The 27,719-nt window shown below is 47.0% G+C and overlaps 1 protein-coding gene across 1 annotated transcript; it reads right to left on the minus strand.

Moving 5' to 3' along the window:
* Positions 1 to 764: 764 nt before the first annotated feature.
* NCAPD3 (non-SMC condensin II complex subunit D3) lies at positions 765 to 27,713 on the minus strand. The gene is made up of 35 exons (XM_017738404.1): positions 27,707 to 27,713; positions 27,118 to 27,272; positions 26,621 to 26,783; positions 26,039 to 26,214; positions 25,778 to 25,951; positions 25,198 to 25,259; positions 24,601 to 24,688; positions 23,190 to 23,323; positions 22,420 to 22,492; positions 22,012 to 22,134; positions 21,616 to 21,868; positions 21,031 to 21,093; positions 20,770 to 20,853; positions 17,854 to 17,927; positions 16,796 to 16,930; positions 15,902 to 16,116; positions 14,275 to 14,460; positions 13,895 to 13,992; positions 13,677 to 13,792; positions 12,172 to 12,279; positions 11,541 to 11,655; positions 11,369 to 11,449; positions 9,802 to 10,040; positions 9,086 to 9,165; positions 7,724 to 7,861; positions 7,267 to 7,400; positions 6,926 to 7,125; positions 6,368 to 6,478; positions 5,807 to 5,962; positions 4,902 to 5,071; positions 4,543 to 4,664; positions 4,367 to 4,432; positions 1,732 to 1,812; positions 1,567 to 1,633; positions 765 to 1,474 (listed from the first exon to the last, which is right to left on the minus strand). Exons 2-35 carry the CDS (start codon positions 27,256 to 27,258, stop codon positions 1,363 to 1,365), a joined length of 4,338 nt encoding a protein of 1,445 aa, XP_017593893.1. The 5' UTR covers positions 27,259 to 27,272; positions 27,707 to 27,713; the 3' UTR covers positions 765 to 1,362.
* Positions 27,714 to 27,719: the final 6 nt, after the last annotated feature.

Consider the following 27,719-nt stretch of genomic DNA (forward strand, 5'->3'; position numbering starts at 1 on the left):
CCTGGCTCTCTAGAAAAGACAGGTTAGAACTCACAGGGCTCATCTCAGATACTGCTCGAGGACAAAACAAAAAGTAGGAAATAAACTATCCCAATTTACCATTCAGAGTGGTAAAATAATCGCTTAAGGCAGGAGAGAGGGTACAAAAATAAATGGTTTGGCCACAGCTGACCATCGCTTAAGCCAAAGCCATTCCATACATCCTCTGCTCTCTGACTTTGGTTTTGGGAATAAAGTTTAACTTCACTTGAAGGGTACTCTGATCTTCAAAAGAGAGTGGGAAAGTGGAGGCAAATGATGGCATTCCAGTGCAGGAGGCAAGTGCCTCTGTTTCCACTCCTGCAGCAAATCCTGCTCTGTGCCTGGGGTTCGTGTCTGAGTTAGACAAAGCAGCAGGAATAAAACAGATCCCAGCTCCCAGTTTCAATGAAATGTAGGCCATGAGCTCTGTGATAAAAGTTAACAACAGAAAAACTCCAGTGAGGTGCACGTGGCCATCGGGGAGACTCAGGAAGGGTCAGATTTACCCAGGATATTTATGATAAACAAGGCACCTGCCCAGAGCACTTACCCACCTTGTCCGAGTTACTCACACCCTGCTTGCAGTCAAATCAGTCTCTTTAAAAGCTGCTGGGTCCAACACTAATTGAACTGAGGGCCCAAGATACCAATGATGTGCTAGAAGAGACTGAGAGGCTGTAGAAATCTACAGGAAAAAAAACCAAACTCATTTCTCTGTCAGCTCAAGAAAAGGGGAAACGCCGTGGGTGGAATTAATTCTGCAACCATTTATTTTCATCAAATGCTAATAGTCAGAAATAACATAGTTCAAGAATAGAAATATTCCACAGAAAAAGAAGATTAAGGCTGTTCATACACACAGGAGTTTGCACAACAAATAAGAGGTGATGTAGCGTGCAATTACCAGATTTAGGGGTGCAGCAGTGACAAGCTGTTTTACCTTTGTTCAAATTAAAGCAACTCTATTATATAACCAAGAGGGACAGTGAGGGATTGGGTGAATAAACCCAGCCACTCACTGCCCTGCAAGCTGTGATAAATGCATTTATTACCAAGCTTGTGGCAACGTTATGCCCTTACTTTCCCAAATGGACAAATTACACATCCTGAGAGTGAAAAGCCACCCTCCTTTTATACTGCAGCCCTCCAGTGAGCTCTGCCAAGAGCAGCACTTACAACCCCTGTGTGTGCTCACACAGGCTTTGTCTGCCCATCTCTAGGGCAGTGCTGGGGAAAACACAGCTCAGAAGAGATGGCTAAGGAAGGATGTGCTTCACAAGCAGAGGGGAGGGACAGGTCTCAGGCAGCGTGGTGGTTCTGTACAGCAGTCCAGGGGCAGGCTCACTTGGCTGCTTCCAGGGGGGTTTTGCACTGTGACTGCTGCAGAGGCACTTGCTGGCTGCTCCTTCTCCTCGCTGGGGACTTCACGTTCCACTGCCGAGGTGGGGATGGGCTGCAGGAAGGGAGCAGGACAACCATGCACTTCCAAGCCCTTGACCAGCCTTTCTGCCTGCAGTGGCTGTTCCAGACCCGTGTGGAACTTACGGTTCCTCTGGCGATGGCAAATAGATGATACGCTTCGGCCTATCCTCAGCATCATCATCTTCCTCTGCTGCAAACAATACATGTATTTTTATTTTACAAAATGCCACAGATTTGGTCATTTGGGGTTGGTTTTTTATTCAAATTAGAATCACAGGGATGACTTGCCTGGACCTGAAGAGGGTGTCTGTATTGAGCTGATGCTACTGACTCCAGCACCAAAAGTCAAGTCCCCAATGGTCTCAGGCTCTGGAAATAAAAAAACCCCCACATATTAGCAGCCTGTGACACAGCCAGAGGGCAAGGCATGCTGCTGGGCAATGCTCAAGTGTCACAGAGGAAGTAAATCCAGTTAACTGCAAACACACACATTTATCTCTCTCTCCCAGCCCACCAGACCTCAGTGTCTCCCATCCAGCCTCAAACCCCTCTGCTGAGTCTGATGGGTCATATCAACTTCAAATTCCAGCCTCCATTCCTCCCTGGGTGGAGGAAATCACTTCAGTGTGGGACCTCGGTCCTGTGCCCCCCTGGCCTGCCTGGGAGGGACAGCCACCCGTTCCACTGAAGCTTTGCCATCTCTCCCAGCAACAAGTTCCATCCAGACCAGTTGCTCTGCTTAGTCAAGGCAGAATTTGGGGCTCCTGAAAACTGCCAAAGGCCCTGCACAGCCGTTCTGTGAGGAGCTGCCTGCAGCCAGACAAGAGGAATCACTTGACAGGGGAGCTAGGTAGAATTTAGCTTGCCTGAATAGGCCCTGGTTGTCAGCTGTCTCTTTCCTGTCATTTATCTCAGCAGAGATGTCACAATATTCAGATTTTACTTAACTCAATGCTCTGTTTTATGCTCATGTTTCCCAGAACCTTTCACAAGGAATTAAGGTAGGAAATGCTTTATAGGGCAGGAGTTGGAAACTCAGCTAAAAGGACTTCTCTGCACAGCTGACCTGGGTTTGCTCTTTAACTCCTGCCCTGTCCTGGAAGGGAATCACTGAAGCTTAGAGCAGAAATCAAACTTGATCCATCTGCCTTAGCTCAGCCCTGCATCTCTCAGGACTGGCTGTGCAGTGTGTGCCTGAAGAAGTCACCTTGGTAAGGAGACATTTATGGGAAAGAAATGGGAAACTAGGGCTTCCCATGCAGCTTCCCATGGGAAAGTGGCATCTCCACATGTGTTTATGTACAATCCCCACTCACCCAGATCCACTGAAACTCTTCCCAAAGTACCGAGCAGGAGCTGAGGAGCCCCAAAGACAGACGGGGAGAGAGACACAGCCAGAACAGCTGAGCAAGGCAGAAAGGAGGGACAGCTGCTCCCAACTTCTCAAGTACAAACCTGTTTACAAAGAACTGTGTCTCCAATAGTCTCAGAAGGATATACCAGAGAAATAAAATGTTTTATTCTGGTTGTCTATCAGCCTGTGCCACCATACAGATGGCTCAACACACGCTGACTGAAGTGATGATCCTGCTCTGTACAGTTTGTCTCCCTGCTGAAGGACACATGCTGCCTCGAAGCAAAGCAGGAATTGGGCTCTAGTACCACTGCAGATTAACATTCTTCCTGCTTTTTCACCATATGGTGCTTTAAGAGCAACAGCCGTGCAAGCTTCCAAGAGACCATGGCGCTCAAAGAATCCTGCTCTCTAAAAACACTTTTTGCACAAAACCCCACATTTTTTGCTTGTTGCTCAGGCAAAGAGAAAAACATTGGGGAAGACAAGTGCAGCCCAGCACACGGGGAAGAGCAGGATCATATTTTCCAGTGGCTGCACACCAGTGCCTGCTCAGGGCCGTCAGGGATTTGCAGAGCGTGGCTCTCCCGTGTGTGAGCAGGGCAGGGCTCTGAGGGGGCACTCCCCCAGCTCTCTGGGGACGCCAGCCCCTTCCCAAAACAGCCCCCAGAGCCCAAGGAGAGCTGAGCTGCCACACACTCACACCTGGGGCTCTCTCCAGAGCACTGGGGGTCTGCACCTCACAACTCACAGCACAAAGGAGATGGCCTGAGGGAGCTCAGCAGCAAATTGGCAGAAAGGGAGGGGATCTCCTGGATCTCCTGCTGGAACTCGGCTCCATTTGGGTTTGACTGTAGCTGCCTCTCGTGCTTGCACAAAGAGACACTGCAGGGTTGTCAGAGAGCATTCCAACAAGGCCTGCCTCTGGAAGGTCAGGCCTTGCTCAGCTGCAGTGGACACAAGCACAGAGACTCACAGTTTGTGTACTGGACATTCCTCTCTGTGTCCTTCTACTTCTGTTTCCACAGCAGTAACCAAACCACATCATTCCTTCTCCAGGGCTCAGTTCAGTTCTTTCTTTCACTCAGTGACTGTGCAGGTTGCTAATCCCTCTGAGCAGATCCCTGTGCTCTCCTGCAGCTGTCACAGCCCTGTGCCTGCTCTAGGAGCTGGCTGTACCAGGTGTGAGACCCTGTCTGCACAACTTAGAGCAGAAAGGACCCAACCTTGAGGATCTCCCTCTGCAGCAGGGCTCTGCAGTTCAGTCTAACATTGCTCAGCTGTGCTTCCAGAGCCAAGGAAGTGTTCAGCCTTGCACCTTCGGGCAGGGCAGGCTGGAAAGGAACCACAACCACCTTCCTTTTCAGCACCCCAGAGTCAAGGAAGGAAGAAAAGCACTCTGTTACCTCAGCATCCCAAAATAAATTCTCTCCTGCACTGACCCTGTGAGATGCTCGTGGAGATGACTGGACTGTGCTTCCCCACGCACACCCTTGGTTTCAGGAAGGTTCTTCTTTGCTACAAGCACTTAGATAAATAAATAGTCCGTAGCTATCAGCTCCTACTCACGCTCTGGGGTGCTGATTGCTGGGCCCACCACAGCCACCTTTTCTCGCCTGGACTTTTGGCAGGACACTGCAAACAACAAGGGAATAATTAAGAACAGAAAGGCACTCAAGACTCTTACTGGACCAGTGTAAACAAGATCCAGTGCAGAGCCAGAGCAGCCTGCAGCAGTTCCCCACCTTGCTGGCTGCCAGATGTGCTCGGTGAACTCCTCCCCACACTCTTGCTGCGCTGCACGGGTGCACCTTCTGCTGCCAGGAAGGCAGCGTTCAGCCTGGCCACTGTGCTCAGGAGAGATGCCCTAGGGCCAGAAACAGGACAGGAACTGGGATTTCCCTCCAAAAGCCCTGATGAGATGCATGAGGAAAGATCCATCCCCTCCCCATCCCTTATCATCTCAAACACCACTTGATAAGAAGATGATGCTGCAACACCCATGACCTTCAAACCACTTTGCAAAGAGTGGACCAGCAAAGCAATATAAATATCTATAATAAATATAAATATCAAACACCAAGTAACAAAGAGGAGCCCGTACCTGCGACCCACTTGAGGCTGCTTCAGAGCACCAGCACGAGGTATGGCCAACTCAGAAGACCCAGAGGAAGGGATGAACCCAGATGTGGGCGGCCTCCCACTCGCAGGAGACTGAGCATTGTTATTATTCTGGCCACCAGGAGATGCAGCTCTCTCCAAAGATGGAGATTGCTGTGGAAAACAGGAGAAAAGGTCATGCCTGACAAGGGATTACAAGAGTAGAAAACCCTGCAAGGTGCTTGGACCTGAGTGTTTAAGAACTGCCCTTTGTGTGATGGATGCAAAAGGGTGCTGGGGACAAACAATTTATTGGCCAAAGTTTTAACAAGAAGTGAAGAGGGGACACAAATGTAACGTCCTAGTTTAGAGGTCTATATATAAAGTGCTCTTCTATAGTCTGCAGAGAAATGCACTTCCAGGCTAGAAGTCATCTCATCTTAAGGTAGGTGTCCAAAATAGTTCAGGACAATTGACTCAGGCACGTATTTATTTTTTTACACTGAATTTAAAAGAGGGTCTGCATGACTAGGACAGGTTTGAATTTCCACTTTGTAGACACCTGAAGTCAGACAAAGTGAACTCCTTTCTTTGATACCAGTTTATCATTCTGGGAACAGAGAGAATACAACATCTAAGCCCAGGCAGCACCAAATTAGACTTGGTTTTCCCTTTAAATTGAATTCTTTCTCCATTAATCATTTGCTGCTCCTCTTGGCTTTGTTTGTTGATGTTCTAAGCCTATTAAATGACTCTGAAACCAAAGCTGCTGTCAGGAAGTACAAAGAGGTATGAAAACCCTTCATGACCATCCTGCTCCAAGTGCTGGAACAGGGCCCACAGGCAGGGCCTGGGCGTTGTGAGCACACAAATTTGAGCAGAGACAGGTACAGAGTTAATGGCACCAACCTCCCAGTGGGCTGCTGAGAGCTGCTCTTGTTCCAACTCCTTCTCCCTGGCCAGCTGCTCTTCATATTTCCTCATGTCATACTCCAGCTCGACTACCAGCTGCTGGTCCTCAGCAAAGAAGTCTTTGATTTCGTTTCGGTAATCTTGCATAATTTCCTGCAGCAATAAGGAATGTTTGGACCCTTTCAGAAATCTCCCCCAGCTACTGATTCACATCCCCATTCAGATCACAGCTGCTTGGGAGCAAAAGGAAACACCAGTTGGTAGAGCAGAGGTGTTTTTAACAGACTGAAGAGTTTCAACTCCAATTTGTTCTTCAGAACATGAAAAAGCTTTCCAGCATTTGAGCTTTCTTCCTGCCCACGTTCCACACCAAGAGCCTTATCTCCAATCCTTCCACCTCCCACATTATTTAACACAGTGGCAGTGCCACAACATCAACTCTTCTGAATTGTTCCCTTCTAAGAAGGCTCCTCGTTCTGGCAGTGGTTGCACACCCAGCACATTAACTCCAGAGAGGATAAAAAACACCACGACCAGCAAGAAAACACTTCCCCTTACCCGCAGGCAGCTCATCAGGTCCTTAAGAGCTGGGGTCCTCTTCTGCTCCATCAAGGACTTCAGTGATGTGATTGTTGGGATGATGTTTTCTATTAAATTCTTCTTTTGACCCTTTTTGTGACCAAGGCATGAACAGTTACGTGAGGCAATAAAGGAGAAGCCACTCTGCGGTTCGCTGGACGGCCCAAGTGAGAGGAGCTATCCCCCCACAGCCAGGGAATTACTGTAATCAAGGCTGCTCTTACACCACACACACGCACAGAGGCTTTTAACCTAAGTGGAGCCTTTTCAGATGCATCACTAAGTCACTCAGTTCTCACAGTGAAGGCAGATTGCCCAGAGGTGCAGGAAAATCACTGTTCCGTTCCAATGCTTCACCAAGGAGAGGAGTGGGGAACAAATCCAGCTCAGCACAGCTCCCCTGGCTTCTGGGAAATGCATTTCTGATCCCTACAGCTCCAGGACGAGCATCCCTCCCAAATTGTGCCTTCACATTTTGTTTTTACAAGACACAGAGCTCCCCAGCCCTGCTCCCACAGCGGACCAAGTGCCCCTCACCTGCAAGATGAGCTTTTTCTGGGCCACCTGCATGACAGCACTGGCTGTTGACATCTCATCTTCCTCAGGCTGAATGTCTTCCTCAGGTTTGGACCTCATACTTGAGAGCTTGATTTCTTTGCAGCTAAGGACTGCAAATGTATCTGAGAGCAGCTCGCTGCCTTCCAGGTCCAAAGGAAGGACCTTATACACAAAGCAAGCTGGAATACACAGGCAAGAAACCATTTATTTTACCAGAAGCAGCAGTGATGGGGAAGCCAGGAAGATAAAACACCTGGATTATGGGCTTTTATACAGACACCAGTTTTTTGTTTACCAGATTTTATAAGGCAGACCCTTACCTAGGATGTTGTCGCTGATCATGGTGGTGATGTTGAACCTCTGCTCATCCGTGAAATGGTCCAGCAGGAAGGTGTAGATCCTCATCCTCTTCTCCTTGTTATCCTTTCCCTTCAGAGAGAAGAGCTGCTTCGCCCTGTGGCAGAGCACGACATTTTACAAAGGCCCAAATCCCATTATGCCAGCTCCCAGAAATAATGAGACCTTAAATCAGCCAGGGATATTTGCATGTCACTTTTAAGACCCATAAACCTGTTAGGACACCACACAGTCCTACAAATTACACACATCAGTGTCACAGGGAAGGCAGGACACAACTCAGCACTGCTTCCCCCGGCTCTTTTCACTCTGTTGCATGGATAATTATGAAGTGACACAACTGCTGTGCTGTCACTGAGAGCTGCATGGCCAGACAGCCCATAATTTAGCGAAAATTAGACAGAAATGTGCTCAACTGACCGCTCGCTCTGGGGGAACCTGTTGTACTTTGGATGTTTCTCGTAGCTGTTGAAATGGAAGATGCACTCGATGAAGTGCTGGGAGAATATCACGGGGTTCCTCATCAGCAAGACGTGCACCAGGCAGTACTCTGCAAAACTGGAGAGGAGGAAAAGAAAGAAATGATCACTGGATAATTTCTAAAAGCCACCCCTGAAACTGTGTAGGGCTCTCAAGGCAGGAGGATGGTTTTCCTCTGCCAAATCTCCCTCAATACCACATTTAATTCTTGCCCAGCTCCATCTGGGCTTGCACAAGGATATCAGCTCACTGGCATCCACCCTTTTTTCAGAGAGACAGACATTTCATTTTTACTCATTTCTATGGCCATTAGAGTCAGAAATAAATCTGAACTTGAATCCAGGCATAACACTTAAATTATTTAAATAACTTGGGTTCCACTGTGGCTGAGACACAGCACTCAGCAACAAGTTAATCCCCAAAGGTCCTGCAAGAGCTGCAAGGCAACCCCAGACTTAAAGAACGTGGTTTTGTCTGGATGCAGTCTCTAAATGCAGATGCAAAGGAAAAAGCTCCCAAAGAAATGGGAGGAACACGATGCTGCAATGTCACCATCTACTGGAAAGACATTTTTAGATATTAAAGACACACTGAAGAGAAAGGGAAGTGTGAATGGTAATTGACAATAGGTTGATGGTTCTGGAAATATCTGTCTCAGACCGATTGTTCCAGGCAGAAACAAGGAGCAAGGTGTCCAGTCCTCCTCCTGCATCCAGAATTTCTACATCACCTCCCCCTCCTGGAAGAAACGTGCCCCACTCATTTCTCACAAAGCAGAGCAGCTGGAGACTCTGAAACCTCAAAAAACTTCCTAAACATGCACTTAAAATCAGAGTGCATAATTCCTCTGACACCTCATCTGGCAGGTCATTCCTTGACAATTACAGGATGTGGCAAAAGGCTGAAGAGGCAAGGCATGCAATGTAAGACAAAAATCCCCAACAAAATATTTAATCCTAGTCCTAAAACAAAGCCAGCACTTGAGACAGAGCCTGTCAGAAAACCACAAGGAAGATTTCCTACAGGCTTGTCTCAAATATTGACTTTTTTTCTGGATGACTGAGTCCTAAACAGAGCAGAGCTGCACGTTTTGAGGACAGCCAAGGACACACTTTGGGACCTTTAAATAAACAGGAGGGAGGCTCATCACCTCTTTGCTGCTGTGCAGACCCTAAAAGAAGTACAGAGGTTAGCTGGATAATCTGCTATATCACTGGAATTTTAATTCACAATGTGAAGGTGCCAAGACTGAGACATCTCTGACCTTCAACTCCTCCATCATTTCACAGCTGAGTTTTTTACCTGGCAATATCTGGGTTTGGATCCACCAAGACACAGACAAACCGAAAGAAGAGATAGTTCTTCAATTTCACATACTCCCCCTGTAGAAATCAGCAGACAAAAAAAATGAACCACCTGAACCAGGAAAACTTAGTGTGAACCTCCAAATTGTAGGCAAATGAGCAAGCTGTAAAACCTAAAATAAACCCCAGGTATTTTGGGGGATGCTCTAAGCAGCATAAATGCCACAGCAGCACATCAAAGTTTACCCCAGGTATGAAGAATAAAGTAGAAAAACGAAAAATCTGCTCTCCCACCCCACGGCAGTCGTGCTCTTCAACACTGTTTTCAGAGCCAAAAAAGCATGCACTCCAAAGCTGCCCTCATGTGAGCATTGGGAGGGTAAACATCTTGAGCCTCTCAACATTCACACCTTCAGAACAATCAGCAGACACAGCAGGAGGAAAAAAAAGGTGTCATGGTGCTTGTTACAGCCGTTGATAGAGGAGTGAAACTGGAGGGAGTTCAAAGAAACCAAGATGAGAAAAGGGGCAACCATTGACTAAAAATAACCTCATTACCCAACTGTGCCGGCTGGTGTTGATGTGATTGCTGCCGGCCAGCAGAAAAGGCAGTAACTAAACACAGAGTTGAAACACCCTTAATTTAGCATGGATTAATTACAGTCTGAGCCGCCAGGCAGCGGACAGAGGCACTGAGGCTCAGCCCCAGCTCACCTGGAGGAGGTTGGTGAGCAGGGTCAGGGTGTGCTCGCGGATGACGGGGTGCGGGTCCCGCAGGCACAGGGAGATGTTGGGGATGTATCTGTCCACCAGGGAGGTGTAGAGCATGCACAGGTCGCACAGCGCCGTCACCACGTTGATGCGCACGGGCATTTCCTGCGACACCTCCAGCTCCTGCACCAGGACTGGGATGGACTCCCTCGCCAGCTCGTCGTGCTGCAGGCACAGCTTACCTGGGGAGCAGCACCAGAGAGGCAGAGCTGGGAATGAATCGTCCTTCCCAACCAGCCCAGCCCGGCTCACTGCTTCCTTCGGGTCCAAAACGAGCCGGGGAAGGAATCGGGAAGTAAACAAGGGAATAAACAAGAAACTCGTGCTGGAACTTGATGAGCAATCTGCATGATCTCTCAGGGAGATGGTACTTCAAGTTCTTCCAAACTCCCCTTAGACCTATAGAGTGGGTCTCTATGCCAAATTCCCTCCTTCACAGCAAACTATTTCTGTGTACAGGGTATTATTCAAAGCAGCTAAAAAGAACAGCCCCAGCTGTCATAGGCATAGCAGGGAGACACCCACCTCTGAGAGCATCACTGAGCCAACCTAAAATAAAATAGCCTGCAATAGTTCTAACATCACTTCTCCCTGTTCCCAAGCTCTGCAGAGAAGTATTAAACTTTCCAAAGCAATTAAGGGAAGAATAATGCTGCCTATCTGTAAAAGAAACTTGTTCCTAACCACGGAAGTATGAAAACCCAGAACTTGCACTTGGTATTCCTCAGAATCCTGGGAATGCAGCTGACCAGGCTGCTCTGAAAGCAGCATTTCACTCGTGCTGAGGAGAATGAGTAACTGTGTGCAGTCATTCTGCTCTAAACTACATCAAAAGCACCAAGTTTTCTTCACCTTCTCTTAAGCATCTTACTAAAAGAGAGATGATCCTTCAGCACCCAACTCTGAGTACAAGGAGAGCACAGCTCTGGGGGACACTGCTAATTACTGATCGCTATTAATGCATTAAACACCTGGGGAAGCAGAGCTGGCAGGGTTCTCATGGTTTGCCCAACTTGTTTCCATGGATATTTGCATTGCTAAAAGCTCTGAGCTGAGGTAATGAAAACAGAGCACTAGGGCTCTCTGTCACAACTGCCAGAGCTTTACAGGGAATTATTTAGGTTGGAAAAGACCCCTGGGATCATCAGGTCCAACTTGTGACCGATCCCTAATTTGTCACCCAGCTCGGAGCTCTGAGTGCCACGTCCAGCTGTTCCTTGGACACCTCCAGGCATGGGGACTCGAAACCTCCCTGAGCAGCCCCTTCCAATGTTTAATAACCCTTTCAGTGAGGAAATTATTCCTGATGTCCAACCTGAACCACCCCTGGCACAGCTGGAGGCTCTATCCCTTTGTCCTGTCCCTTGTTACCCGGTTTCTCCCTCCTGTCAGGGAGTTGCAGAGTGATAAGGTCACCCCTGAGCCTCCTTTTTTCCAGGATTTTGGGCGGAACTTCACCAGAAAGGCTGAGATACAAAAATGCCCATTTCTAGGGCAGGGTGGCACTTACCTAAAGTCATGACTGCATGAGCCCTGACCACGGTAGGCATGGCTGAGCCTCTGAACTGGGAACTGTCTTTGGAAGCAGACACTGGAAAAGAACAGGTCAGGGATGGAAATGTGGTCTGGCACACAGTGGTGTCTGTAAATGCAAAGCTAAAGGCAGAAGGGGAGTGGCTCACATTGGTCCTGGCTGACAGGAGGGGCCAGGATGGCCTGAACCAAGAAGAAGATGTATTTCTCCACCTTGGCTGGGCACATCTGCGCAGCCTCGCCCAGGAGGAAGAGGTGTCTCACCTGCAGAGAGAAAGCAGCACTGCAATCCAAAGGCAGTGGGCTGAGCTGCAAATTAAGTCAGCAGGAGTCGGTTCTTCTCCAAAAACAACTCAAAATTCCCTCAGTCCTTTCAAGGCAGTGGCGGGAGAACAGAAGGGGAGGCTTTGGAACAGAAATCCCGGGTGGGTGTGTTTAACATGCTCCAACACCCCCCACATCTAATGATACTGAAATACTCCTCAAAGCATTCCATGCATTTTACAGACCTCTCTCCTGAACAGCTCATCTGAGAAGTTTGAGTGGAAAAGCAGGGAAAAACCATGTCATATATTAAAAATACACAGAGTGCCATATCCTTAAAGCAACTGCTGGTGTGTAAAACTGCCGTGTGCTCCCCGCTCATAAATACAAGACTTCATCACACACACAGGCCATGCACATTCCCATTATCCCAGTCCTTGGCTTGGACTTTGAGGAATACCAACCCCAAGCACACCTCCACCCTTCAAATAATCCGTGAAGGGGAACCAAACTTACCAAGAGATCCTCCTGCAGCTGCTCTGCTCCACCCTCTTTGAGGACTATATTGGAGATGTAGCTGTAACAGGTGGATACCAAATCTCCAAACACCTGGTTGAGCAGCTCCTGCTCCATAATTAAACAAAATTAATTCAATACATTATTAATTAAACAAAAGGTAGCTGTAATATCTGTACACACATGAATCCCTCATATCAAAGTCTTTATATACTTTTAATAATTTGGATCCCATTAAAATCAATCTGAGAGTGCCTTGGAGCTTTAAAATTCTCCCTGCACATCAAAGGATGCGTGCAAGTGTCAAAACACCTTGGAAAATTTGGCTTTTAATGATCCACAGGCCCAAGTTCACCTCAGTATAGAAATCACACGGACTTAAACAAAAAGGATTTAGGCGGCTGTTTCATGTGCACCCAACACATTGGAGGTGTCTGTGTGAATTTTTAGATGTTGCTTGAAAAAAGCAGCTCCATTAACAAAGAAAACATGATGTGAATTCCCAAGAATTCGGAGGGGAAACACAGGAAAAGCTGATTAACTACTACACTGTGGTGAATATAAAGCATTATTTCTGGTTTTCCACCATCTAAAAGTGGCAATTTTAATAACCAAATACATATATAAATGGTAGCTGTTAGATTTGATAAAGTGACCAACTTACAGGAACATCTGCATTCCATTTTAAGCCAACACTCTGTGATAATTGAACCTACAAGGGAGGATTTTCTGATTGTCAGTTAAAAAAAAAAAACCCCAGAAAGCATCACCCCACCGCGGCTTCTGAGGCAAGAGTGTGCAGTTTTGCCCATTATTTACTAAACTTGATTGGGATGCTTATTATAAAATAGCTGTCATCAATACTGAAAGAGAAATATAAAACATCACTAGGGATGATATAAAATCATTAGGGACAGAGACCTGCATCAGTTTTAGCTTCTTAGCAACTGTGTTCAGGCTGAGATCTTTATTTTACCAACAAAATATGGCCTAACTTCCCACTGTGGGAGCAGAACAGAGCCATGGCATAAAACAAATAGAGGCAGAAAAAAAGTTATGAGCAAGTTATTAACTCCCTGTTTGGTCTCCAGGAAGAGGTCTAGAAAATATGTGTATCTCAAGCAGCTCTGATGGAGAACAGTCAGAGATTACAGCAAAAATCCATGGCTTCAAACTGGACCAAGTCTGAGAAACAGCTGCTGTAATAAAAGCACAGCAACAGGTTTCCTTTAGGAATTCTGTAAACTTGGACAGAAAGCAAATGCAAGGTATTTCAGAGGTGTGTGGGGGAATACATTTGAAGACAGAAGACTCCTTACGAGTCCAGGCTTAGCCACAGGATGTTCTCCAGCACAATTGCAGCAAAGAAAGCTGAGCAGAGCAGGCTCGAGCTGCTGGAGTCAGAGCCCCTTTTTTAGAACTCACCAACCCACAGCCTGGAGACAGGAGCAGACACCCCCTGAGCGGGGAACAGGCTATTTTAAAAGGTTTATTTTAAGTCCCACCTGTGCCTCCTTTGGTACATCTACGGAGGCCCGGCAGAGCCTCTGCAGGGCCTGCACAGCCGGGCTGATCAACACCCGGGGACACTGAAACTCCTTCAGCCAGCTCCGGATGTTCTCTGCAGACGAGATCACACATAAAATGAGCATTTTCTAAGCTTTTCAAGTGCTTATGGAGGAGGAGAGGCACAAAACCTCTGCAGCTGCCCAGGGCCACTCACCCCTGAGCCCCTCACAGCGGCTCCTGGGGAGGTGCTCTGCCACGTGCCCGATGACACACAGGATGTGTCCCACAGCGTCACTGCTCGTGTTCTGCTGCCTGGAAAACCAACAATGAACTCTGAGGCACAGAACCAAATCACAGCTGAACGATCTTCTCATCTGGGACATGCATTATTAAGGCAGACCTGTCAAAGCCAATGAAAACTCTAAGGGATTAAGGAAAGAGCTGGTTACTGCACGGATCTTGAGGCCACTGCTGGATTTCCAGCTGCAGAACTCACAGCTTGAAGGAAAAACTGTGATTTAAGCAGCTAAAAGGCAATCTGTGGAAGGGCACAAAGTGCTCCCTTGCAGAATGGAGTTCAAAGCACAAACTGACCTGCTGTACCAGGATTCAATGATCTTGGAATAATCCAGCTTGGGGGAAGAACATGCCACCTTGGCAAGCAGCATCCAAGCTGCGCTGGAATGCTCTGTCTCCAGGTGAGACATGACATTCTGGATAAAAGTGGAGGTCAACTTCTTCTGGCTGGACCACATAGTCAAGGCTCTGCTCAGGTAACGGCTGCAGGGAAGAAAGGAAAGTTTAGGGAGGAATAAACAAAGCAGTTGGTAAAATCCAGAAAAATCCAACATACGCTGGGCAACACAACAAAGCTGCCTGGCATTCCCACTATTCATACTGAAAATTTACACATTTACACATGTTTTCCCTACTGACCTGGCATCCCTATACAGATGTAGTGATCAGGGGCAGTAGGACAATGGTCCAACTGGTACCATAACACATCGGGAAATATAATTTCAGTAATTTGCAACAAAGACTTTCTAGCAGTTCTTATTTAATACCCAGAGCCATAGAATGGCCTAAATTGGAAGGGACCTTGAAGATCATTTCATTCCACCCCCTGCCATGGGTAAGGACACCTTCCACTAGGCCAGGGTGCTCAGAGCCCCATCCAGCCTGGCCTTGAAGACTCCCAGGAATAAAGGAACAGCAGAGTCATGTCAGGGGCATCACACCCTGCTCGTTTTTCTGCATGACCCTAATTATCTACTTCACGTTGGAAGAGCTGTGCGATGTCTCAAGCTGCAAGGTCCTGCAGGTTCAGGAGGAAGGAGGTGCCAGGAATGTGCAAACCCTGTTACAAAATGCCCGAATCAGAACAGTGACAGCTCCCCACACTGGCACGGCAGCACCAGCAGTGCCTCGCTCCTTCTGAGCTGTTCTGCCCTGTTGACTAATAAACATACAGCTGTCTTTAATCAGTGTTGTGTCCTCGTCATGCTGTGTGTCATCCCATCTCTCCCGCTCCTTCCCACAGCGTTCTGAGGCAGGCAGGATAATTCGGTTTGTCACAAGACAAAGTAACATATTGCACATAAGAATTAATACAAGGTGATGTTCTTGCTTTATATATCCCCTCTCACTTCTGTCAGAGGAACACCTCCATTTGACTTAAATATTCATGTGCTATCAGTGCATCCAGCACAGGATGTAACAATGCTGTGCGTGAGCATTTCAGTCCAGGGAGAGAGCACAGGTAACAGGAGCAGTGAGTGAAAATACCTGACACAAAGCAAAGCTGAACTCCTCTCACCACCTGCCAGCTTGTTCATGTTCAGCAGCTCTGTCCTGAGAGCTGGCAGGACAACACAATCACCTCAATCTGGTAGTTTCCATCTCCAGCATTATACTGATGGTTTCAAGCAGGGAATTTAAGTAGCTTTAAAGAAATCCCAGAGAAAAACTGGGTTTCCTGTCCTTGCACAGCAGTCAGCACGTGCATTTTAACAGTGTGGGTGTCAGCTGTGGTACCCAACAGTTTGGGGCCACACAGGGAACGAGAGCACAAACTCAGACTCTCATCTTAGTCCTCCAGTCAATAGGTAATTTCCTTCTGTAAAGGAAAAGTTGTGTATTCTAATGGGATTAAAAGTAGAAGAAACCTCTGGGTTTTGTCCCTGAATGTTAACACAGGCAGAGGTGGGGAAAATGCACTTACCCCAGCTCCTTGCTTTCTGAAGACAGGGACAGCAGATCCCATGCCAGCTTCTGCCTATCATCACTCCTGGATTTATTGTAAGGTTTTATGTTTTGCAGCAAGATCTGATCAAGGCAATCCAAGGCCTTTTCTTGGACAGAGTTTTCTGCACCCATCACAACGGGCACCACCCCGTTCCACCAGGCCTTCTGCACCAGGACATTGCTGTGCTGAAACTGAGAGAAGCACATTTTTCAATGATGAGGGGATCCCAAATGCACGGGTCAGACCAGCAAAAGGCCTCCAGGTTCAGCTACAAACTTTGAAACTGAATTTTAATCAACCCCAGCAGTGTGGCAGCAGGTGGGACAGGGAAACTCAGCATCACAAGGTCTTTAATCATCTCTATGATAAATACCTGGTGTTTCTGCTAAAGTACTGCAACACTTTGTTTTGAGACTCTATAAAGAATTATAACAGGTTTGCAATAAGGCTGCACAGCAGATGATTTAGCACTAAAAAAAAAAAAGAGCTTTGCTTAATATAAACCCTGTGCTCCAAGCCTGAGCTACGAACCCTTTGTGAATAAATAGAAAAGAAAGAAAAATATAGCAATGCTATCATCCACACATTACATCTGAAAGTGATTCAGGGTTTTTTTTAACTTGAGAAGGCCAGCAACATAAACATTTTCTTCGTGACACATAAATCAACAGCCAGAAAAATCAGTGTTTCCAACAGTTGGAAGCACTCTGCATAAATCACAGGGAGGTATCAGAGTGACTCATGACTTCCGAGTCGAAAGGTAATGAAAGAAATGAGAGCGGAGTCACAGAAGGCAGCTCCCTGAGTGAATGACTGATTGCTGTGGTCCCTCCTGCCTTCCCCCAGGGAAAAATCCCCGTTTCCCCTCACCAGGAGCAGCTCTGTGATGGAGTGCAGCGCCTGCTTGCACACGGACGCCGCGGGGTCGCGGCAGCGGTCCCGCAGCGTGCCCACGTTCTCGGCGGTGCAGGGCATGTGCCCGTGCTTCAGGAGGCTCCCAAGCACCTGCGAGGCAAACAGCAGCACAGCTCTGTTGGGAATCCAGGCCGGGGGGCACCGAGTGGTAAAGCAAAAATACAATCTACCCCCTGCCAACGTTAGCCGGAGATTTATCTCGCCCAGGGTGAAACGGCACATTAACGATTCATGAGTGCTGGGCACAACCAGAGATGTAAAACGGAACAGAAAACATCATTCCAGTCAGTCCTGCTCTGAAACAGCAGCTGGAGAGGGAGAATGTCACAATTTCCCCTTGAAAATAACGTGCCTCTTGTACGAGCCACAGCTTTTTCTTGGCAATAAGGAAGAGGGGATTTATTTTTATTCTTAATCAAAAAGCATTAAAACATGAATTGCAAAGCCCTAACTGGGAAGCTCAAATCAGCGTGTGAATTGAGGGGGAAGAGCTGGGGTGAAGAGGACTAACAGAGGAAGGCAGTCAGCAGCAGACACCTCTTTTTTAAAACAAGGAAATTTCCATTGAAGCATCTCTCTTTAAAAGCTAATGACTTCATTAAAGAAATGAGCAGCAAGGAAAGCAGCACAGAGCTCAAAAAGAGGCTGGATGTAACCTAATCTCTTTGCTAACAAGGTCAAAACAAACTAAGCAGCTAATATGCTTCAGTTTATGAGGAAGTCTCTTAATTGAAATGCCTATTGACATTTGACAAGAGCCTCTCCTTGCAAATGACGGAATAACAGAACGCCAACAAGGGTACTAGAGAAATTCCCATCATTATGCCTGCATTATTTACTTATCAGGAGCTAGTAAACAAGATCTTTAATGCCTTTAAGACACTCTGCAGGGAGAGCAGGAAGCTACAAGTGGGCAAAGCAACAGAGTTTGCAGCAAAGCTGTGGCCTAATTAATTATTTAACGGATTTTGGGTAATCACTGAGAGCAGAGAAGGATGTAAACCCCACCCTACCCGCACAGCAGGTTTCCTCACGATGATTTTCTCATCTCCAGCTCTCTCTCTCAGTATGGCCATGAACTCTTCTCCTATCCAAAATGAGGATAAAAAGGAATTACCCCCACAAAGAAGGAATTTCCCACAGCACCAGTTGGAACCACACAATCCCAGGATGGTTTGGGTGGAAGGGACCTCAAAGCCCATCCAGTGCCACCTCCTGCCATGGGCAGGGACACCTTCCACTATCCCAGGTTGCTCCAAGCCCCATCCAACCTGGCCTTGGACACTTCCAGGGATGGGGCAGCCACAGCTGCTCTGGGCAACCTGTGCCAGGGCCTCCCCACTCTAAAGCAGCACAAACTCAGTGCAAAACCAAACTCAAATGGTTCCCCAAAACTTTCAGAAGGACTGAACAAAGCACAATTAAAATCACCCAGAACAATCCAGAACGAGGCATAAGCCAGAAGGAAAAACAAACCCAAACAATCCCCCCACTTCTTGCATTTATAAACACATCTTCACGTATCACAAAAGAAACCGATGGAACGAATTACTTGAGACATGCAGCAAAAAAAAAAAAAGGGTGAATCTGTAATTTCTGACCTCTTTATTTGTCTGCATAAAAGATGCCAGGCTACCCTCAGAGTCTGAGAGCTCATCAGATGAGTCAGGCACAGCTGAACAGGCACAGGTACCCCTGCCACCTGTGGGAAGAGCTACCTGGGCAGAGCTCGGACAAATGGAGCCAACACAGAGCCACGGGAGGTTCTGCAGAGCTCAGAACACCCACAGCCTCCTGTGAGTTTTGCCTCAGAGCTCCACACAGTATCAAGCATTAATGTATGAACTGCTGTGTGTTACAGAGGGGAAATGACTCCCATTTATTAATTCCTTGAGGCTGCAGAACAACAGCTGCAAAGAACCACCCCAGAGTCTACAAGGCAACCAGAACACATCTCTCTTCCCTGAATGCCAAGTTAGGGCTCAAATCTTACTTTGCACAGCCATATTCACACTTATTGCTGCATGCTGTCAGGAAAAAATACATCATCAAGGCAGTAAGTTATTAAATGACACACAACTGAATACACAGATCAATTCTTTCTCACATTTTGAGTCACTGGGCTATTAACTGGCCATAAGGACTTCCAGCATTTTACCATGGCTTTTAAGGTTTCTATTTATTGCTGTTTGTTAAATTTCTCCCAGCATCAAGTCAGATTTCCCAAAGATATGCCAAATTTGGAGATCTGTTACTTAGAGATTCACATGGACATCCATCCTGTTGCCATTAAAAAATAGGATTAGTCACAGGGAACTAATCAAAACTAGCTTAAAAATAAATTTTTACCAAAGGAAGCAAAGGGACTTTGATCTGGGCTTCCTTAATGGGCAGCTAAGTGCAACCCCATCCTCCTCCTCCTGACAGCAGCTGCACAGGAAGAGCACAGAACCTTTCCACTGCAAGATTTTGCTACTAAAATAGTCCAGTCTTGTGAAGGTGACCAAATAATCACACTTTGACATTGATTTTCCTGATGTAGAAAAGGGGGAGGGGGAAAAACCAATGAAACAACCAAAAATCCCAAGTTCTAAAGGGCTGAGAACTCCCAAGGGAAGGGAATGTCTGATGCTGGTGGGCAGAGGGAATTGTGCAGTACACACCTCACCTTGCAGTTTATCCCCACCCTTCTTATCTCTGCCCTTGTGTGCTGAGCATGTTCTGACTATCCCCAGCCAAGAGTTATTTCTTTTCTTAAAAAAAAAAAACAAATGAGCTGTTTGGTCTTCAGAGGAGTGCAAAATTAGCACAGGCATAAGCCAAGCACAGGCATGTGCCAGACAGCTTTGCTAATGCACCTTGACTGCCTCGGACAGCCCTGGATTTCAGCATCCTCTGGAGCTCCAGACAGTCTTTTTTCATTCCAGTCTTTTCTTAATTTGTTTTGCCAAGTGCCAAGTGTGTGCTCAGCTGGGTATCGGATACAAACCCCGGCATCCTCTGGCATGGGGAGCCTGCAACTGAACAGGGAATACACAATACCTTGAGCGGCCTGGAGGACTTTTCTGTCTGAGGGAGCAGATTAAGGAAATTTTATCAGCAGAGTGTTTGAAAAGGGAGCTTTAAGGGGGGGGGGAGATTGGAGCCTGGCTCCTGGAGATAGGGAGGGAGATCCCAAGCGAGGAGCAGCGTGAGGCACGGAACAAAGGCACCGCTGCAGGATGGGAAGCGAGCAGAGAATTGAATTGTCAGCAGTTCAAGGGAGGTGAACAGCAAGAACTGAGAGCACAGATCCTGGCAGGGGCCTAAAGGTTAGGAAGAAGAGCTTTTCCACACAAGAGGAAAAGAAAGGGAGAGGTTTGAAGGAGGAACATCCTGGCCATAAAAGCCAACTTTCACGGTGATTTCATGCTATCAACAAATTAGAAGCAGCTTGCCATGCTGCATCAGGACATTTCATGTGACACTCTGCTTTCAGCTTCCAACCTGATGCTGCAGAGAAACGGGTCCTTACCTACAGAATGGAGCTACTCCAAGGTGCTGTGCTTTACAGAGTAAAATGTATCAGTTCTTTGAGCACTGGAGCAAGAGATTTAATTACCCTGAAATTCATGGAGCTGCAAGTGTTATATCCCACATCAATTACCGTCCTTTTTGGGAAGAATAAATTACCTACTTTTCAACAAGTATTGCCATCACGTTAGTACCAACAGACATCAGCATTTCAGGACTAAATGTATTTTTCAGACTTGAGTGGAAACAGTATTTCTTTATGGCTGGCAATTCCACCCCCTTCATCACCCCTAAGTGTTTTGTAACAGCTCTCTCCACTTCCTTTGAGAAATGGACAACGAATACACTTCAGAAAGTCTGCTTTCAATTAAGGCTTTGAATGGTTATCTGAAAAGGCTGCTTTAATTCTGACATACCATCAGGCCTAGCAGTGTCACTGCTGTCTGTCAGCTCAAAAGTCTTGGAAGTTGGGAAGGTCTTCAGTGGATGGCTGGACACGGCTGAAAGAAAAGATAAAAGCTGAAGAATAACAAAGGCATATATTCACCCGGCAAGAAGATGGTTGAGTGTTAAACAGAGAGCCTCGTGCATGCCCTAGGTTTAACAGATATGTGTATTTTTAGGAAATGGCATGCCAAGAAGAGCCTGAGGCTTACTGGAAAAGAATGACTCTGTACCTCCTGCACTGGCTGTCACGCTCGCAGTGCCTGTGCTTGCTTCCAACACTGTGTGGACACGGGCTGCCAAAAAAGAGAAATAAAAAAGGAAATCAAACAGAGTATTTTAATTCTGGATGTTCTGCCATTGCAAATTTTTTTCAGGCAAGCAATCTAATGGTGGGAAGCTGTGTGCAGGCTCTGAATCGTGCCATCTGGCCTTCACCACACCTGAGGGAGCTCGGAATGCCAGTCACGAACAGAACTACTTAGCAGAAGCAAAAGGCAACTCAAGATTTAATCAGCTGTCAGGCAAGAATGAACTGCCTTTTTTTTTTTTTTCCAATGAGCAATTTCAGTTGTCTGTAAACATCCTTCAAAGGGACCTCACAGAGGAGTCTCTTTAGAATGATACATGAGAATAAATCCCTTCCAAATATAAGGCTTCATAAGTAACAAGGCTCATGAATTACTTCTCATTATGACACAATACGTAAGGACTCTGTGTGCCAGTTTTTAAGTTCCTGACAACTCCTACCTCCCAGCAATTATTCCCTCGAAAGTTCAGGAGTGCTTTTCGTTACCTAATGTGCCCATAGTACTCACAGCTCTGTAGTAAGTCCTGAATGCTCTCTGAGACAGCAGCAGATTTCATCTCGAGACAGCAGTCAAGGCTGCTGAGAGCCTTGCTCCGGACCACGGGGGCTATGTCTGAGCACCGGCCAAACACCATGACCTGCACTAAAAACTTGTGCTTTAGAAACCTCTGATCCTCCAGGGACAAGGAGCTGCCCGGGTTCCTCTCTGGCAGCTCCAACAAAGCTAAGGCTGCATCCAGAGCAAACACTCTGGAGGGAACCTGTAGGAAGAAAAAGCACACAAGGTGCTCTGTTAATGTAAGTGAACACAGAGTTCTCTTGCCTCTGGGTACCAGCAGTGACAGAGCTATTCAGTGCTGAGATTGAATCCTTCATCTCCAAAACATCAAGGAGATGCACTTACTTCATAGAGTGAGAATTTATAAAGCCAGGCGATGAAAGAAGCGAACTCTGCACAAGGGAGTTTGTCCAGCAGGGTCGCCAGGGCCTGGGCAGCGCAGGTGCGATAATCAGCCTTGTCTGGGACCTGAAAAACAAGGGCAAGGGCACCCTGTGATACTTCACTGCTCTGCTCTGCATGCCAGAAAGGCATTTCAGGGCTTAAGAGAAGTATTTTTTAATTTAATGAGCTGATATGGTCACATTCAACAATAGCTGGGAGAATCATCACAGCTTCCTCAGTCACTGCTTCACCATCACATGTTTTCATTCCTTACAAAACATGGTGAAAACAGATTTCCTAAACTATCAGTGATATTCCAATGTATCCACACGAGTTCTTCAGCTCCAGAAGCAGCAGAGCTTGGCATACCTGGGCACAGATATGTTGGAGCAATATTCGGAGAGTAGGATAAATAGCTTCTTTCAGCTCATCTACCAGAGAACTGCATGGGAGAGAGAAAAGCAGATTTTAATAAGGCTGGTTTATAACAGAGGAAAAATCAAGGACATTCCCTTTGGAATGCATTTGAAAAGTCAGGAAAAGTAGCCATGATTCTGGAATCATGTGAGTGCAGCAGGATATGCTCAGAGAACCATACTTACTTTCCACATTAACCTGGCTTTGCAGGCACAAAATAATTTCTTCCCGTACTTTTCTAACAAGTAGAAGGGAAACATGAAAAGCTTCTTTGTTCTCAATCTACTTTTACATGTTGTCTGGGGATCTCTGCACAAACTACACTTCCAACAACATGGATCCCCAACAGGGGGAATAAACATAAACAAAACTTATCATTAAGCAGGAGAAAGCAAAAAACTAAGGAGGAGTGAGCTCCATGTTAATCTTTCATTTCCTTTACAATTCTCTGTAGTAAAACACAAGACCTGAAAAACTGACACAAAGCAAAATACAGAAAATGGGTCCTTTCCACTCACCACCACTTTCCTGTCAAACAGCACCTTCTTTCCCCTCTGCCAGCAAGCTCAGTAAATTCCCATTCCAGACATTTTAATTAAGCCTCATTTGCACAAACAACTTCAAAGCCAGTGCCAGTTTCTCTCATCCCTTTATCACCTCAACAGCAAAGTAAAGGCATGCCAGAAGAAAGGAGCAGCCATGCCCAGAGCTCTGAACATCACCTGATGAATTTTATAGCCAGGTTCCTGGCACTGGTCACAGCTGGTGTGATGGGAAGGACCTCATGCATGGAATCCTCACTGCTCTCCGCCATCAGAATTACGTAGAGAAGTCGATGGAAGACACATTGAAGGGTCTGGAAAGAAGAGGTTATTTGCAGGTTCTTTTCCATGGATAAGCACTCCAGGGTCACGAGATAATTCTGAATCAAGCTTAGAACCAAGCAAGAGCACATATTAAAGCATGACTCCTAGCAGAGAAATTCCAAGAGGACACTTTCTAAATGCACACAACGCCTTTCCTGGCTCTGATGTTCTCATGTAAGTTCAGCAAGGTCTCAGAAGGGCTTTCTGAAAGCCTTAACAGCTGCCCTCCAAAGGTGTGGACTTTTCTTTGCCAGAAACATTTGGAATTTGAGGGAACTCAAAGGAGATGTCCTAAGCTAAATGCGTGTTTTGTATCACCACGTGCACTTGAACTTTTGGAGCTGCCTCCCTTGCCACAGTTTTGGGACCACAGCTTGCCTCATGATCCTGACATTCCCTGAGCAAGCAGGAGAGGCAGGGAAGGTGAGGCAGGTCTGGGAAGGGGACACCTTCCTATCACCACAAACGGCAACAGTTCCAAAAGGCTCGTGCTGCACTGAGAAACCAAGGAGGCAGAAACATACAGGCCTAGGGCTGCTGAAGTTGGGCTGGCACTCAGGAATACCAGGTTAGTGTGTACTCCAGGCTTTCCTGACTAGACAGCTGCTGATTCTCAGCCTGCAGGCTCAGAACCAGCCCGGGGGGGGTCACACAACTCACAGACACAGCTCAGGCACACCCAACCTTCAGCAGCCCCATCCAGAGCAGCAGCAGTCGGGTAAGTGGGAGTTATGCCATGCTCTGCTTGCCAATTTAAACAAATCAAGATGGAAAGTTTCTGGCGGAACTGGCTGCTCCAAGATCACAGAGTATTCTCTGAACAAGAACCAGCCCTGCTCACCCTCACTGAGTGCACAGAGCACCGCACAGCCCAAGCCCTCACACGCTGCCAGGCGGTGCTGCAGCTCCATCTAGCAGGGAATCGCAACATTCCAGGAAAAGGCAGCCACCTGGAGTTCTCTTCCTTACGATTCAGAGATCCAATGCCACTGCAGCTCTCCTTTGTTTTCAATTCATTTGCCACAAGAGTCAGCAGAGCATGGAATTCACTGCACACAAGTGCAGCAGCAAAGAAGCCAAAGGGAAAAAAGGACTGGGGTGGAAAAAACCATCTTTGCTCTGACCCAGCAAAGACCCGGCACAAAGAGGGAAACCGGAGCGAAAAGTAAAAACCATGCAAGAAAAAAAGACAAGTGGAGAAGGAAAGAAGCAGCCACTCCTTTTCAACGCTGCTGTGAGGGTGTTAAAGATTCTGTTTAACTTTTACCTTATCTTGTGTGCCATGGAGAGGGGAACACAGTAAGTACAGTCCGTAACAGGCCGCCTCAGGAATGTACTCGGCTTTATTAACATCCCTAACAAAAGAAGACAAAGCGATGTCTCTCCCTTTCATCAGAGAAACATTTACTATGACTACTACAGCTAAAAGAGCTCATTGACTGGAAAACATTCAATATTCACAAGATGCTGTTTGCTGTTAGCACACGGAATATATTCCAATTACCTTTATAAGAGAATTTGTCACTTTCATAAACAGGGCCTGGATCATCCTAAGGTGGAGAATGTAGAAGGTACAAGAACTGGGGGAATTACTTCACCAGGCAGGTTCCTGTTTGGGGGGTTCCTGTCAGATATGCTAATTTGCAGAATCTATAAAAATTGCACACACATTACTCGGGGTGTGCATCTTCGGCCTTTTCTACCTGATGAATTTGTGCACCTGAGGATCCTCATCTAAAGGTACATGTTTTATCACCCTAACTGTGTCTGACTCGTACTTTTAGGGCCAGAGAAAAAGGCATCAGTTCAAAGCATTGTATAAACATTAAGAATTATTAAGAATTATTAAGAATTATTTGCTCACATGGATGCTGAAAAGTCGAACTCATGGAGCACTGGCTCAAAGCTGGTCATTTCAACAAAGACCTGCAAGGGAAGAGAGCCAAGCTGAGCTCAGTCCCCTGAGGGGAGGATGTGCAGGACTCTGGGACGTCTGGGGTCACACCATTGGGTTTAACTGTCAAAAACCTCCCTTGAAGCAGAACAGAAGCAGAGCCCAAAGCCCAGAAGCTCCCCCCAGGAACAAGGGGTGGCTGCCCCTGGATCCCTGGCAGTGTCCAAGGCCAGGTTGGATGGGGCTTGGAGCAGCCTGGGACAGTGGAAGGTGTCCCTGCCCATGGCAGGGGGTGGAATGAGATGAGATTTAAGGTCCCTTCCAACCCAAACCATTCTGATTCCATGGACAAAACATCTGGCACATGTCAGCAAGTTTCAAGCATGAGAGGCAGACACGAAGCAGGCACCCTGCTCCCACATCTCCTCTAACTCCCAGCAGGGACCAGGTGACGGAAGGCAGGGCTGCCACCTCTCCCTGTGGAGTGCTCTGCATCCCCAAAAAGTTTGTGTTAGGGCACACAAAGTTCCTCAAGCTGAATCTTTCTTACCTGCACACAGTTCTGCAGGCACTGAGGCTTTTCTTCTAGGGACAACTTGGTCAGAAGTCTTAGGAAGTTTTTCAAAAGAAGGAAGATGGCGTTGCGGACTTGGAGAAGACCTTCTCTTGACCAGTAAACATCCTCATCATCCTCTTCCTCCTCCTCTTCCAACATCTCTTCTACCTATATTGGCAGTAAAGAGAAACAGCTTGCCAACAATTTGCTTATTAATAGGGATTTGTATCTGAAGAGATTGCACAAGCATCTTACACTGGGGCTGTCATTCCTGCACGGTCTCCCTTTCTTTCTGTTTCTTCTGGCACTGGACTGTGAGCTTTGAGCTTGCGCCTTCTTCCTTTTCCTCAGATCTCGAGGCAAGCATTTTGTCAGGGTGTGAAGACATTTGTCAAACACCACTTCATGGAACACCTGGTTGATTATGCTGCCTGCCAAGAAAAGACAACATCAGTCCTCTTCCACACAAAATACAGAGAGCATCAAACCATCTGAGCATCATGTCCCATCCCTGGAAGCGTTCAAGGCTGGGCTGGAGCAACCTGGTCTAGCGGAAAGTATCCCTGCTCATGGAATGAGATGAGCTTTAAGGTCCCTCCCAACCCAAATCAGTTTGTGATTCTATGATCTCTGCACAGGTGTTGTCCTAGAGCCCAAGGAAGTTCAAGAGAAGACTAAAGAGCTCCTTGAACAAAGCCCAGCTGCACCAGGCTGATGCACCATCAGCAGTGACACATTCCAGCAGGATCACTGGCTGACCGACCCCTTCCAGCTGCACCACGGAGAGCAGCAAAACTTGAGGGCGTGCTGGAATACGGAGGGATCCTGCTGGCTCACCTGGGATCTCCAGCAGCAGGAAGTACAGCCCAGCCGCGTGCAGAGCAAACACCCTCTGCTCTGCGTTGGCTCTCTTCTGCTGGCCCACGTGCACAAAGTGGTGCAGCACAGCCACCAGGGCCTGGTGGGACAGGCTGTTCTCAGCAAACAAGATCCAGACATTCTGAGGCAAAACAGAAATAGTGAGAAATCCCGTAATAACGCGGATGTCCAAAATTAGCCATTTTTCAGAATTTAACAGGTGCCACCGTAACCAACTCCCTATGTATTATATGCCTTAAAAAGTGTTTTAATAATTATCATACATAACACTAAATATATTTAATATTATGCTAAATGATACTACCAAAATTTGAGAATAGCTTTCCTCTGAAGCATTCCAGCACACAGAGCAAGAATTGTTTGAACAGCTTTTGAATATTTTGCGAATTTTAAGGCGAGACAGACGTGAAAAAGACAAAGTGAGGATGGCTGGCTCTGTGTTCAGGTCTTGTCACCTCTCTGCTCTCCTGCTCCCCGGCGGCAAAGGGCGCCAGAGCGCTGTACAGGCCAGTGAAGCTGTCGACTCCATCGGCCGTGATGTCCTCCGCTATCCGGGGATCGAGAGGCTCGACCTCCGTGAATTCCAGGTCCCACATCGTGTCCACCCACGCTGAGAGACAGGGAAAAAAAAAACAAAAAAAAAAACCAAAACAAAACAAAAAACCAAACCAAAACAAACAAAAACAAACAAACAAAAAAAAACCCAAGACAAAACCAACAACAACAAAAAACCAACAAAAAAACCCAACAACAACAACAAAAACAAACAAACAAACAAAAAAAAAAAAACCACGTTTGTAAGCACCAGGGAGAAGATTTCTCAAAAACACGCGTTTCACCCCAAATAACGCTCCAAAACAAACACGGAATACCCAAACCCCGCAGGACACGGGCGCGCAGAGAACAGCTGTAAGAAGGCCCGGAGCCAGAGCATCCCGCAGCCCGGTGACCGGGCCAGCGCCCACCCCGGAACCGAGACGGGGACAGAGACAGAGGGACCGGGACAGAGGGACCGAGACACCTTCCCCGTCCCCAAGCCCTCACCCGCAGCCAGCTC

Source organism: Corvus brachyrhynchos, unplaced genomic scaffold (assembly GCF_000691975.1).
Source record: "Corvus brachyrhynchos isolate BGI_N302 unplaced genomic scaffold, ASM69197v1 scaffold46, whole genome shotgun sequence".
NCBI lineage: Eukaryota > Metazoa > Chordata > Aves > Passeriformes > Corvidae > Corvus > Corvus brachyrhynchos.